At 36.8% G+C, this 15,166-nt stretch overlaps 1 protein-coding gene and 1 long non-coding RNA gene across 2 annotated transcripts; one reads left to right on the top strand and one right to left on the bottom strand.

Annotated features, from left to right (window-relative positions):
* Window positions 1–302: 302 nt before the first annotated feature.
* Window positions 303–1,402, bottom strand: LOC130051526 (uncharacterized). Its single transcript, XM_056153499.1, has 2 exons — window positions 1,261–1,402; window positions 303–946 (listed from the first exon to the last, which is right to left on the bottom strand). Exons 1-2 carry the CDS (start codon window positions 1,400–1,402, stop codon window positions 303–305), a joined length of 786 nt encoding a protein of 261 aa, XP_056009474.1.
* Window positions 1,403–10,102: 8,700 nt separating this feature from the next.
* On the top strand, window positions 10,103–14,631 carry LOC125682327 (uncharacterized). Its single transcript, XR_007372517.2, has 3 exons — window positions 10,103–10,196; window positions 12,512–12,558; window positions 14,567–14,631. It is a non-coding gene; the product is annotated as an uncharacterized LOC125682327 (long non-coding RNA).
* The last annotated feature ends 535 nt before the right edge of the window (window positions 14,632–15,166 follow it).

Below are 15,166 nucleotides of genomic sequence, written 5' to 3'. Positions count from 1 at the left end.
TTAGCGAATATATGACTGATATGCAACAGATCTCCATCGACCTGCCGCTTGAATAACTTCGGCTGACATGCCTTGTTGAGCGAGTGTAGTTGCTGCACCAATGCGAAACGAGTGGGATTTGAAGTGCCTACTGTCTATCCCCGCTAAATTAAGCGAGCGTGACAAAACTGAGGTAAACTGGTAACGAGTAAGAGGCTGACCAGAGTAATGACAAAATAATGGCCCCGCTTTCGGTGCCCTAACCTCCATATAATCGTGCATGGCCTGTATTGGACAAGTAGTTCCGGTCATCTTATGTACTGTCAATGTGGTGCCCTACCTAATTGGTCAGTTTTCGAATATCTAATGTGAATTGTTAAATAGTCCCCAGTATGTAAAACCCGATCCACAGAATTGCCCTTTGACAAAGCAAATTCCCCTATCCTAAGCAAGGCATTAAAAGCTAGTGAGAATGATGCTTTAAAAAGAAGGGTCTCATACATGCTGGAGCATACCACCTGTAGTTTATTTATGATTAGTTCCAAAATGCCCAATGTGATAGGTAAACGGGCATCCGATATTGAATTTGTGCGCTTCATACCCTGCAACAATTTCTGCACTATAAAATGCTTAGTCGGATCCGCATTCCAGTGGAGTTTGCAATAAAAACTAATGGCAGAAATGTATGCTTTAGCTGTGGATTGCTTGTAACCGTGTATGGATAAATGTGCAATAAATGTATTGATGTGAGCATCCGGTGGTGGCCATGTGTTAGGTAGTCCCTGAATGCTACGGAAATGGTTGAATGCCTGAATACCCACCATATATGCTTGGTTGGTGTTTGCTGACAAGGATGAGTGTAAAAGGCGGCTTATTTCACTTGACAAAGCAGCCTCTGGAACGAAGCTGGGATTAGCTGAGGGTTGTGATCGGCTGTAGGTGCCAGGTTCCTGAACAAGTCCCACTGCTTGCGAGATATAGAATCAGCAATTTTATTTGTTTTCCCAGGGATATGCTGGGCTTTGAACTGAATATTGAAGTGCAATGTTTGAAGGATAAGTGGCCTAACAAACGACATAACCCGATGTGACTTAGATGACTGTTTGTTAAGAATGTGTACTAAGGCCATATTGTCCACATGAAATAGTATCTTTTTGTTTTGCAACCTACTGCCCCATACTGATATGGCTAGTACAATGGGCACAAGTTCTAAAAATGTGATGTCTTTCAAGATTGAAGTAATGGTCCAATCATGTGGCCATTGAAGGTAGGTCCACTGACCCTGAAAATAACACCCGCAACCTAAACTAGATCCACCTGCACAGTCCGTGAACAGTTGTAAAGTGTTGTGGGTGGCCCACTCCCTCTCTGGGAAATACACTACACCATTGAATCCCCTCAAAAAACTTATCCATGTATTCATGTCTTCACGCATTGAGTGATTGATTCTGATATGATGCGATGGCTTAGTGGGACCAATCGTGGCGTTGTAAAATCTACGGTTGAATGCCCTGCTACCGAGTATTGCTTTGCCAAAAAAAATTTAACTTGCCCACCAGGCTCTGAAGGGTAGATAACTTAATTTTATTTTTCGAGACCCAGAAGAGTAGGAGATTCATGACTTCGTCAACCTTTTCTCGGGGTATTCTAATTTGCATTTTGATAGTATCAATCTCCAGACCGAGAAATATTAAACAGGTAGTGGGTTGAACAGATTTATCCTGGTTCAAAGGTATTCCCATCTCGACACACGTAGACTGAAATGTATGCATAAGGACATGACAATGGCTTGTATGCGCACTGCCTGCAAAAATAAAATCATCCAAGTAATGGTGAACCGTTTCAATCCCTGATTTAGCTATGACCAACCACTCTAAAAATGATGAGAACATTTCAAAACTTTTGCATGAAATAGCGCAACCAAAAGGTAAACACTCATCAATATAAAAACTGCCATTCATATGCAAGCCCAAGAGTTCGAAATCAGCTGGATGAACCCGAATTAACCTGAACGCACTTTTGATATCAACTTTTGCAATGAACGTCCCCTTGCCCAGAAGACTAATGGTTTGGACTACAGTATCAAATGAGGTATACTTAACAGATCTGTGAACCGGGTCGATATGGTGGTTTATACTATTTGACGGTGGGTAAGAAAGATGTGTGATCATGCGCCAACCGCCATCTGCCTTCGGAACGACACCTATTGGGGAAACGTGTAAATCATGCAATGGGGGGTGGTCAAAAGGACCAGCCATTCGCCCTTCAAGCACCTCTTTATGGATTTTTTCTTGCAACACCTCTGTGTGCTCAGTGGCTGATACAAGATTACTACAAAACATTGGCAGTCGAGGACCCGAATACTGCAATCTAAACCCCCGAATTAGACCATTTTTTTTTTAAAGAAATAGCTGATGTAGTGTCTGGGTATGTGTGGAGATAACTAACAACTATGCTAGTATTTATTGGCGAATTTGCCAGGGCCCATATATCCAGACTGCTGTCTGGTTTGGCTTGGGCTAAAGGATTGTGACTGGTTGCTATTGGCCCAAAAGGGCTGATTGTTGCTTGGTCCCCCTGGTTTGCCCGCCTTAGCCTGGGTTTTAGCACAATCACTTGACGGATGGTTGTCGCCACACTTAAGGCAACGGTGTAAATATCTACACTGAATCTTGTGGCACGACCCCTTGTAATTATAATCAAAGCACTTGAGATACTGATTTGATGGTGGCTGGGGGGATGGGGTGTTTGAAGGGGTCATGTAAATGAGCCAAAGCTCTGCATCAACCCTGCCCCAGTCCATAGACGGATTAGTTGCCATGCGCAAGCGAAACTGCTCGTCATAATTAGGCCAACCCTGTGACTTTTCTGCCCCCAGTCTAACGTCGTGGACGTACTTTAATAATTGCTGTGTTTTTTTCTGGATGAGCAGCAATATATATGCTAGTAAATTTGAGGAACGCATCTGTCCAGCGTTCAATAGTAGTGATTTTGTTTGATTGCTTAGGATATGCAATAATTTGGCCAAATTTGTTGACTGAGAGAATAGATGTTATCTGAGAATTACTGCTGTCACGTACAAGCAAAGTGGCTAAATTAACAAATTCACCGTTGACTATTTTATGTTTAGTGTGGTTATAACATATGGAGCGCCAAATTAACATAAACTCAAATAATTGAAGATATCTTCAATTATTTGAAGATATCATTAATTCATTTGATGCGCGCAACAATTGAATTAAAGATCTCTTCAAATAATTAATGATATCTTCAATTCTGAATTACTGCGCGCATTAATTAAATTGATGATAGCATTAATTCTTCAACTGAATTGATGCGCGCTTCAATCGAATTAATGATCTCTTCAAATGAATTAATGATATCAACAATTGAATTGATGCGCGCTACAATTCAATTGAAGAGAGCAATAATTGATATAATGCGCGCATTAAATCAATTGATGAGAGCAATAATTGAATTGATGCGCGCATTAATTCATTTGATGAGAGCAATAATTGATTTAATGCGCGCATTAATTCAATTATTGCTCTCTTCAATTGAATTAATGATATCTTTAATTCATTTGAAGAGAGCAATAATTCTTTTAGAGAGAGCAACTATATAATTAAAGATATCTTCAATTCAACATATCCACAATTGAATTAATGATATCTTTAATTGAATTGTTGCTCTCTTTAAAAGAATTGATGCGCGCATTAATTCCTTATACAAAAGCATTGTAAATGATTTAAAGATATCTTCAATTGAATTAAAGAGATCATCAAATTATTTAAACCGAGCTCTAAATTAATTATTGCGAGCAATATTTCTACTAAATTGATGCTCTCATCAAATGCATTGAAGAGAGCAATAATTGAATTAATGCGCGCATCAAATCTATTATTGCTCTCATTAATTGAATTAATGCGCGCATCAATTGAATTGAAGAGAGCAATAATTGAATTAATGCGCGCATTAAATCAATTATTGCTCTCATTAATTCAATTGATGCGCGCATTAATTCAATTGATGTGAGCAATAATAGAATTGAAGCGCGCATTAATTCATTTGATTAGAGCAATAATTGATTTAATGCGCGCATTAATTCAATTAAAGTGAGCAATAATTTAATTGATGATATCTTCAAATAATTGAAGATATCTTCAATTATTTGAGTTTATGTTAATTTGGCGCTCCATAATAACATGATATGCCAATGGGGCCTGGTTTGAATTGATCATTGTAGGTAACGGTTGTAGGCCCTGATTAAATTCATTGTGCAAAATATCATTACCTGTACTTGGCGTTAATTCTACCCCAGGCTGCACCCGCTGTGGGGGTTAAAAGTGGTTTTTGGGATGGAGGACAGGTATCTGAGGCTGGACGACAGGTATCTGTGGCTGGACGACAGGTATCTGTGGCTGGACTCCGCCATGTGCTACGCTGGGGTCAGCATTGCTTCTCCGTGTCCTGCGATTACGCCCTGTCTGTACTGCCTGAGCATGTTGAGACTGGTCCGACGTCGTGGATCTGGGTGCCCCCCTTTTTGATTTGGTCTTGGGCATATTTTAAAGTGATATGGATAGAATTGATGCTGCACCAAATTGATGACCACGCCGTTTGGAAGAATGTTCCAGAAAGGACGTGACGTGTACGTGTCAATATATATTAGACTATTGCAGAATTAAATTTCCCGGAATAAATAAGAACCCCCCCCCCCTTTCCCTTTTAGTAAAAACTGACGAGGATACAGTTACGGAGATAAATGCGCATATCCAAGACAAGTGTGGATATGCGATAATATTTTCAAGGATCCAGGAATTGTGGTTACGGGGGGCGCCACTTTATGAGGCAGGGGGTCTGCGAACCGCCTTGAGGTGAAAATAATAAAATGACGCTAATTTTAAGGATTTTTAGAAAAAATTAAGTTCTCCCAATAAAGTAATTCAAGAAATCAAAAGATTTTGTCATTTATTTCTCAGGGAGTGGAAGAAATTATTGCTTCTTTTATCGTTGAGTACATTTTTCTAAAGAAGATACCACGATTTACCTTAAATTTGAAATTTTTAGGGGGGGGGGGGGGGCGCCGGCTGCACCTCCTTAAATCCGCCACTGATATTGTACATCGAAGTAGGACGGTCTCTCTCCATCTCTCTCTTTTCTCTCTCTCTCTCTCTCTCTCTCTCTCTCTCTCTCTCTCTCTCTCTCTCTCTCTCTCTCTCTCTCTCTCTCTCTCTCCTGTTCAATCAATGAATATGGGCATACAGAGACCGTACCGTAAATAATTTTATCATGTGGTTCCAAAAGAGAAAACAAAACTATATTTTCGTTTATACATTTCCTTTTAGATGTGTCTTTGTGTATTCAACTGTTTATTGTTGATTGCAAATGTAATACACGCATTTTCACACAGATATATATTTTTGATCATTGTTCCCTTATTTGTATATCCAAGTTTGTATATGATCATCGATAAATTTTGAATTGTGCACGCAATATATCCAACCAGATATTAGATTCCCCATTTCTATATTCAAACTGCAAAACCTCGACCAGACAAGCATTCAATACAGGAAAAAATTTCGACTCTGACATCTCCCCTGATTGAAGACATCCTGTTTGGCACGGGTGAAGTGTGTCGCAGTCTGTATAATGGAATGACAACGTGTTGTAAAGTTCTAACGAGATACAAATGGAGTTTATCATTTTGTTTCGTGGATTTATCGGAATAAAGAGAATATAATATTTTCGGTAAGTGCACATCTCCGATACCTGTTGAATAGACGGCCGTATTTGATACGGGTTTTTGGTGGGTTTTTTTTTTTGCGAATATACCTTACGCATTACATATTATGCATATGGCATGCACCTTTATTTTGCAAGAATTGATATAAATAATATATTTTATGCTCTTTGTGTATTCCATTCTATCAGTATGTAATTGGCAAATGATTTATCCGCATTTATTATATAAGAAACAGCAAATACTTGCATGCACTTGCAAGTATGCAAGAAAACCGGGGTTTTTGGTTGTTGTTGTTTTTTTGGTTGTTTTTTTTTTGCATTTTTGTCTAACTTATCAAAACTTCCAGAATGTTGCATTGGTATACAATAAATATTTTGTAATTTTGAGCAAAGCATAATGTTTTAAAATGTGATTTTATTTGTTTCTCATTCCCTATATATTACTATCGGAGATGTGCACTGGTCGAATCCACCTAGAAAAATCACTCAGGTGTGAGAATCACATTTGGGGTATATACGGGTAGAGTAAATTGGGCTACCTGAGAGAAATATGGCGGATAAGATGAGAAAGGTGTACGTATTTATTAATTCATGTCAGCTTTAATCTTGTGAATTATGAGAGACGTAGCTATTACAGGAAATAAAAGGGGGATAACTGTGGTAAAGACAAACTACATGTAGTATACTTGCTTTCATGAATTTTTACTAATTATTCATACATCGCTCAACAGGATGTCATGTCAGATTTTTTTTTTGCATTAGTTGTCTGTGTTTTCAGGGCCTTTAAAATGTTAAATCATTGATGGAAATATTTTGAAACAAGTAGTTAGAGATTTTCCCTATGAAAACTCGATTAAATTTTTCTCCAGAATAGAGTTGAAGTCTGGTCTGCTTTTATGTGCCGGTGTACCAAAGCATTTCTAGAAGATTTGGTGATATGAAAATGTGAAGATAACGTACTCAATTTTATGAAATCTCAATTTCATAAATCCTATAAGGAATACAAAATTGAGAGTTGGACTCGATGGGGGATCATTACTCCTCCTAGACACCTGATGCCCAAATCTTTATTTTGTATTTCTTATATAGGAGTTATGAGATTGATCAATGTTCGATATTTTCACCTTCAATGCAATGAAATTGGTCAATGAATAAGAATATTCCAACCCCGGAAAAGTATTCATTTCCTATATAAATCATATATTTGGCTTCATCCTGGTGGTTTCGCCCTTTCTCGTGTGGTCTTTTTCGTAAACTCAACATTTCCTAGAGTGAGCGCACTCCAGTTTCTGCCTTCAAAATCAATTGTACAGTGACATTATGAACCACTGATATCCTACAAATACTTATTTCATAATTAAATAGAAGAACATACATCCCAGTGAACTCGAAATAAAAGACACCGCAGAGTCTTCCAGATTTGTTTCTAAGATTTTTTATTGATCATAAATGTTAATGGCATACTAAGAACTCAACAATATGACAATCGGGGTGAGTTAAATTTCTCTAACATCAACTTTCCATATTTATGTCGCAATATTCCATAATCACCTACATGTGGTTTTATGTCCTTCGACTCATTCGATACACACGAGGGTGTTCTGAGTATAACCAGTTTCTAAATCGAGGCAGCCAACTGACAAAGAAGTTGATGGTACAGGAGTTTAAACAGTTTCATTTAAAATCAACATTTAGCGAATTCTATAGTCGTTGCAACGGTCTAGTTTGCCATTGAAAATTGTCATTGGTTCTAGAGCTGTCTGACGTGTTTCTTAAACGAGGTTCAAAAAGTAGTATTACACGGTCGACGGTGGATGCTTACATTTTCTAGGCACCTGATCCCACCTCAGGTATGTCCTGGGTTCCATGTTGGTCCCACACTTATTTTGTATTCTTTATAGGAGTTATGATATTGGTCACTACGTTTTCTGCGCCTTTTAATCATAGCAATTCAGCATCATAACAATTAATCACCATGCATCCTATTTACTGACCAGATAGAATTTGATATTTCCAAACCTTTTTGGCTTAGAATAATGTTAAGTAAATTCTGCTGTACCATGGATGAACACGGGAAGAAATTATGCCATTCTATCAGACACCTCCCCACACCTTCAGTGAACTTTCAGTTGATTGTATCACAGTTTCATCCTGTGCTAAATCCAGATATAATTGCCATCAAAACATAATTAACACCTATAGTATATAGTCATAAATATGTCAATCTACTGACATATAGTGAACAATAACCTATAAAGAATACAAAATTAAGAGTAGGGCAACCTGACGTGTTTCATGCCAATTGTTAGGCCGTTCTTTACACACTGATTTTAACTAGGGAATACTGCGTTTACCCGATAAAGTATTAAGGCCCATTGCGGGTCTGACTGGTCGATAGAGGATGCTTACTCCTCCTAGGCACCTGATCCCATCTCTGGTACATCCAGGGGTCCGTGTTTACAAACTCTTCCTTTTGCATTCCTTGTAAGTTGGTTGGTTGTATATTGTTTAACGTTTCTATTGAGAATTTTCACTCATATGGAGACGTCTGTTCTTTGTGGGAGTTAAGAGATTGATCACTCTTCGTTATCTTCGCTTCTCATATATATATATATATATATATATATATATATATATATATATCCCACCTCTATATCCTTCGCTATATATATATATATATATTAGTCCTAGGTGTGCCGCCTTCACGGCATGGATGATCTATCTACTATATGCGGATGTACTTCACCCATGCCATGAATGTGGCACACCTAGGACGATGTATATAGACGATCTATATAATGATATTAGAGAGAAAAATATTTCTTATTTACAGTACCTTACTGAATATGATTATAATTTGAACATTTCATGTTTCCCTCGCTACAGCGGTCTCACTGGTCACACGGGGATATATATTATAAGGATAACAAAGCAACATTTATTGACAAAGAGCCTATTTTGTGCAATTTGGAACGAATTCAAACTCCAAGTTGCGTTGTATTGAGGTAAACCCAAAAGTGTAAGTGTATCCATGGGGATTGGTCCAATGAATAAGCAATATACACTCTTATTATAGAAACCTTCCCCAGGATGTTTATGTTGTATACTATCAATGGGGAAGTTGGCATGTGCTATGTGATCGAATTGTACACATTTTAATAGTGCTGTAAACAGTTTTCAGTTTTTCCGGATGAACTTCACTCATACCATGAACGCGGCACACCTAGAACATAAACATCGAGGTTCCATTGTGTCCTGCTTATCAAAGTCAAAATCCACCACGACTCCTACAAGCAAATTTAATGACGAGCATTCATCATAGAGAACGAAATATACAGTGTACACTCTTGTTTATTTTAACAGCGTTGTATAATTGAACCTTTTCTGCTTTCTTATCAAAAATGCATGAATTTGAATGAGAAGCAGATAACAAACAACAATTCATTTTTATCCACCTCATTATTAACAAGGATATAGGTGTAACAAGTCAGCAGGTGATGTACTCCTTATAGGCCCCCGATCCCACCTCTGGTTTGCCCAGGGATCCGTGTTTAACCAACTCTTAATTTTGTATTTCTTGTAAGAGTTACGAGATTGATCGCTGTTCGTTATCTTCACCTTTCATACAAGATTTATCAATTACTATACATATTGTTCCAAAATTTCATGAAGTCTAGCTTAAGAAAGAGACTACTTTTTCCACTTTTATTACTCACCATTCTAAGCAGTGGCCTATACTTCATTGATTGCAGAAAGGTCTTCGCGAAAGAGCATATGCATATGCATGAATACGTCATTGAAGTGACATTTGTAGATAATGATTAATTAGCAGCAGCGAACATATATAATTCACTTGAAACTCCGCAAAATAGGATTCAGCTGATACTCTATAGGTAAGTGTTGATCATTTAAACATGCTCTATGCATTGATTTTTTACGTGTGGTTTCATACACCAAAGTAACCATTCTCTTGAAAAATGGGAAGAAATTATGTTCCTATATCTAACCTATACATAAACTTCTAGCGTATAAAATATTCTGACCACTGCAAAATATGGAATGTATACTTGTAAATATACTGTTTCAGAAGTATGCATACTTTCCAGTTTGTATGATTTTGTTCCATTGAATATGGGTATTAATATAGATCCCAAGCCGGAAGGAAAGTTCATTAATTTTTCCAAAAGAATATTTGAATGCAAGGTGATCAATCTCATAATTCCTATCAGCAATACAAAATAGATAGTTGAGGAAACACGGACCCCTGGACACACCAGAGGATAATACGTAAAATTACAATAGTTCAATATTTCTATCACTGATTAAAAATCCAATATTGTAAAATTGTTTTCGTGTTCTTAATCCAGTTATTCTAGAATGAAGACCCATTCTGTGAGAAACAAGGACCCCAAAACCGAGGGGAAACAACGCCCGGAAACTCATATGAAATCTCAACAGAGTCGTGAAAATCGGTAATGTTTTATATATTGAAATTTGTTTGAAAGTTGAGACTTTTGCACACGCACTTAAGAATCAGATAGAATCAGGCCAAACAATTCCTCTTCATCAGGCGTATTTGTATAAATTTTGTGTTTATTTGCAACATTCATTTTTAAAATCCTTTTTGCATAAACAATTACCACCAGGCTGAGTTTACAAACTAAGAGCACCGATTCTTATGTATGAAAGGTGAAGATAGCGACTAGTGATCAATCTAAAAAAAATCCCATATGCAATACAAAATAGATAGTTGGGCAAATACGGACCCCTGGACACACCAGAGGTGGGATCAGGTGCCTAGGAGGAGTAAGCATCCCTTGTCGACCGGTCACAACCGCCGTGAGCCCTATTATATCTCATAAGCCTAAAGTTTGCAGCCATTTACCGGCAATGGTTGCGTCTTCATATGAGTGAATTCTCGAGAGGGACGTTAAACAATATACAATCAATCAACAATACAATCATGGATGTATTGTGAAAAATAGATGAGTAAAACTCAAAAAATTTAAAATAGAATCACAGTATCTTATTTTTATTGAAGCAATAATTCTTTTTCTTTCTTCGCGGGTATGTTAAAGCAATGAACGAAAATTATTATTGTTAATAGATGAAATATCGTCGATATATATAAATGTGGAATTGAAGGCCACAGCAAGAGATTTTTTTCTTCCCGCGTAAAAGTTTTTGAATAAATTCCGCTTCATCAGAATATAAAAACAGGTCGGATAACAAAGAAGCACAATGAATAAAAGTAATCAAGTAAAGTAGAACTGAACAGTAATATTTTCCCTCTTCGCGGGTGTGCTAGGGTAGGCCATACTCCATTTATGCACGTAAATTGAACAATCTTTAGAATCTGCCCTACACTAATTTTTTAAAACTATACTAGGTGTTTACATAGTAGTACTTTGTATCATGACAACATGACAAATATGTGCTTCTGTATGACGTCATTACACAGCTGTTATAAATAGATCACGAATTTACCTTTACAGAAAATCCTAAAAGTAGAACACTACCCCAGGATTTGAACAATGATACAACTTGCGTTAATGACACTAAAACACCCAAGGATTATTAAAAGTGTGACCTGAATCACTCCAATTTCAGTATGAACATTATCAAACATCAAAAGATGAAACCATCTCAACGTTTTACATATAACACTTATTTTCTGGAGTGTTTTACCCGGTGTATAAAGAAGCTCTAAAAGTATGCGGCGCAGTGTTATACTTTTGCATTTTTTTTTGGTCCTATCGAATCTTTGCAATCTTATCGTATTGTATGTTGTACATATCATCCTATCGGACCGTGTGTAATGGTATTGTATCGTGTGCGAATCCTATCGTACCGTGTGTAAATCCTATTGTATCTTGAGCTAATTCTATTGTATCGTGTGCTAATCCTATCGTATCGTCTGCTAATCTTATTATATCATGTTAATCCTATTGTATCGTTTTAATCCTATCATATCGTGTGCTAATCCTATCGTATCGTGTGCTACTCCTATCGTTCCGTGTGCTAATCCTGTCATATCATCTTAATCCTATCGTACCGTGTGCTAATCCCATCATATCGTGTGCTAATCCTATCATATCATGTGCTAATCCTATCATATCATGTGCTAATCCTATGGTACCGTGCACTAATCTTTTTGTATCATATCAATCCTATTGTATCGTGTACTAATTCTATTGTACGGTGTTTACATCCTATCGTATCATATGTTAATGATATCGTATCGTGTGTTAATCCTCTTGTATCGTGTGTTAATCCTATCGTATTGCGTGTTAAGCCTATCATATTGTGTTAATCTTATCGTACCATGTGCTAATTCTATCGTATCGTGTGTTAATCCCATCGTATCGTGTATTAATTCTATCGCATTGTGTGCTAATCCTATCGCATGGTGTATTAATCTTATCGTACCATGTGTTAATTCTATCGTATCGTGTGTTAATCCCATCGTATCGTGTATTAATTCTGTCGCATTGTGTGCTAATCCTATCGTATGGTGTGTTAATCTTATCGTACTATGTGCTACTTCTATCGTATCATATGCTGATCCTATTGTATCGTGTGTTATTCCTATTGTATCATGTGTTAATCCCATCGTATCATGTGCTAATTATAACGTACTATGTGCTCATCCTATTGTACCGTATGTTAATCCCATCGTATCGTAATTGTATCATGTCGTTTGGTGTATCATATTAAAAGTGCAGAGTATCGAAATGGAATGTATTAAATGATTCGTTTTAACACATTGTTTAAATCAACATTTCAGAGTGCATTCTGCACAGTCTCCACCTTCAGATGACACGGCGAAGACAAGTAAGTATTCATTTCAAATACACTGCTTGTCGGTCATACACGGATTTTTATTATTACATCGAAAAACATTTTAAGGCCAGTTATGCGATGTTTAGGTAGAACATCAAGCTTTAAATCATAAAGTACAAGTATGAACAAGTCAAAATAGCGCAGACTGATCAATCTCAATAATCCTCATCTTCACAAGTCAAGGGTTATTGATTCGTTACCTCGCACTAACCCTTGACATCAGTGACTATCAAAACGTTGGGTCCGTTCTGATTGTTTCCACGAAATAGTGGGAACCAATGAGAATGTGGTTCTATTTATCACAACGCGAAGTGAGAGATTCAAATAAAAACACGTGTATTGATACCTACAGTTATGGCTAATATTGTCCTAAACCGAAAGGTTTCCAAACTTGATCTACTATCAATAAACGTTCTTAGTGGTGTAAATATTACAATTGCGCGTGTTTATCAATACAGCCTTATGAGATCGCGTCATTTGTATCCATGTACATAACAAGATGCAATGATTTCATTGGATGTTTTATTTATAGTGGATTGTGTAATGGTCTAATTGGCCCAACTTTTATATAGCGACTGATGTCAAGGGTTAGTGCGATGTAACGAATCAATAACCCTTGACTTGTGAAGATGATTAATCCTATAAAGAATAAAAACGTAATATACATGTAAGGAAAAAAGGAGCGCTGGACGTACCAGAGACAGGATCAGGTGCCTAGGAGGAATAATCATTCCCTATTGACTGGTCAAACTCGTCATGAGCTGTATGTCTTTACCAGGCAAACGGAGTAAGCATGTAAAGAACGGTCTAATGATTGATATAAAACACCTCAGATAGCATTCGGCTTAACGAAATGTTGTATTTGAAAATAAAATCGTCATAATAATCATAAAAATTGCTAAATGCTGACTTTAAACGAGACTGTCGAAACTCTTGTAATCTCAGCTTATCTGTCAGTAGCCTGTCTTAATTTGAATATTGAATATTGATCATACGCAGAACACACTCTTGCAAATTAAATCATTTGAGATATAAACACCATATGCAGGTGATGAAGCAATATGACTACATGAATGTGGGGGAAATGACGGTGGAGAAGCTGGAGTCATCTAGTTTGTCATATAAATGTGTTGTTAGTTTCACTTTGGCATCTATGTTCAATCAAAAACCCAAATATGGGTTAATATTGTCGACTCTGAAGTGTCTTTCAGTTCCAGTTTCCCGAGCTATATCAAATCAACATATGAATGAAAATGAGTATTTTGATAAATAAAACATCATTGATGCAACTTACATGTCTAGATGAAGGCCAGAGCAGCATATTTTTTTTTTCATGTAGAAGCTATTGATTAGATTTTACCTCACACGAATACAAAAACTGGTCAGCTAATAATGGAGCACAAGTTGCGCCCATGCGTACCCCAACAGACTTCTAGAAGAACTGATCACCGAAGACTATGTAATTATTACTAACCAAGAACTTCATCATCTTTATCATGAAAGGTGAAGATAACGAACAGTGATCAATCTCATAACTCGTACAAGCAATACAAAATAGTTGGGCAAACACGGACCCCTGGACACACCAGAGGTGGGATCAGGTGCCTAGGAGGAGTAATCATCCCCTGTATACATCTAATTGACAAACATCCGACTTTGAAGACGAAATGTACATCAAATTGAACTTTTCTGAGACAAAGAAACATCTCTTTCAAGCCATTGGACAAAAATTCGGAACCAGTGTGCGCAAGATTCTTGATGTATTTTGTGTCTTATCCCTCAGAATTATAATTTCGTAAATAATGACATCTTCTAAAGTCATGGGTTTTTCGTTGGGTAGGGTACGAAACCGATATTCCTTGTTATGAAAGAATAGTACAAGCACTTTATACAGAGTCCTTGGCTTCTAATGGTTTTCAAAATGAAAACTAAAATGTCACTGGAGAATACTTTTGCAAATACATATCACGTGGTGTTTCACTTCTTTGATTAATTTCAGGTTGCATATCTACCTCAGAAAAAGGAGTTCAAACGGAAATATCGATGGCGGATGCTAGTTCGTGGTGGGAAGTTTTATTTCGTAAGTTTATTTTTATGTGTTAATGAAACATGTCTATTTATCTTGGCTGCAAAAATTATTTCAAGTCTTTATTCTTTTTAATTATGTTTTCTTCTTTGAACAAATAAATATTTATCCTGTTGATTTTATTGCCATATAGAAACGTTATTCATGTTCAATATATCATGGTGAAAGGTGAAGATAACGAACAGTGTTCAATCTCATAACTCCTACAAGCAATACAAAATAGATAGTCTATATTATATATAGATATATAAACATGTATATATAAAATTTGCTAACTGCGAAAAGGGGGTGTTCGACAGGAACGGCAACTTTCCCTAATCGGGACTCCGTGTCTGGTATTTCAACACTCGTGATGTAAAACTTACCTTCATCCTGATTCTTTTATTTTCGAAGTTCAGAACTGTAATAAGACTAAATATATTTTTCTATTTCTGGGATGTTGTTCATGCCAACTTTCATAACATTACAATCCGTCTACGCCGTTATCATGTCAGCCTGTTTAAATAATTAATG

This window comes from Ostrea edulis, chromosome 2 (assembly GCF_947568905.1).
Source record: "Ostrea edulis chromosome 2, xbOstEdul1.1, whole genome shotgun sequence".
Classification (NCBI taxonomy): domain Eukaryota; kingdom Metazoa; phylum Mollusca; class Bivalvia; order Ostreida; family Ostreidae; genus Ostrea; species Ostrea edulis.
Note: the sequence above shows the minus strand (reverse complement) of the source record. Positions and strands in the feature narration are given on the sequence as shown.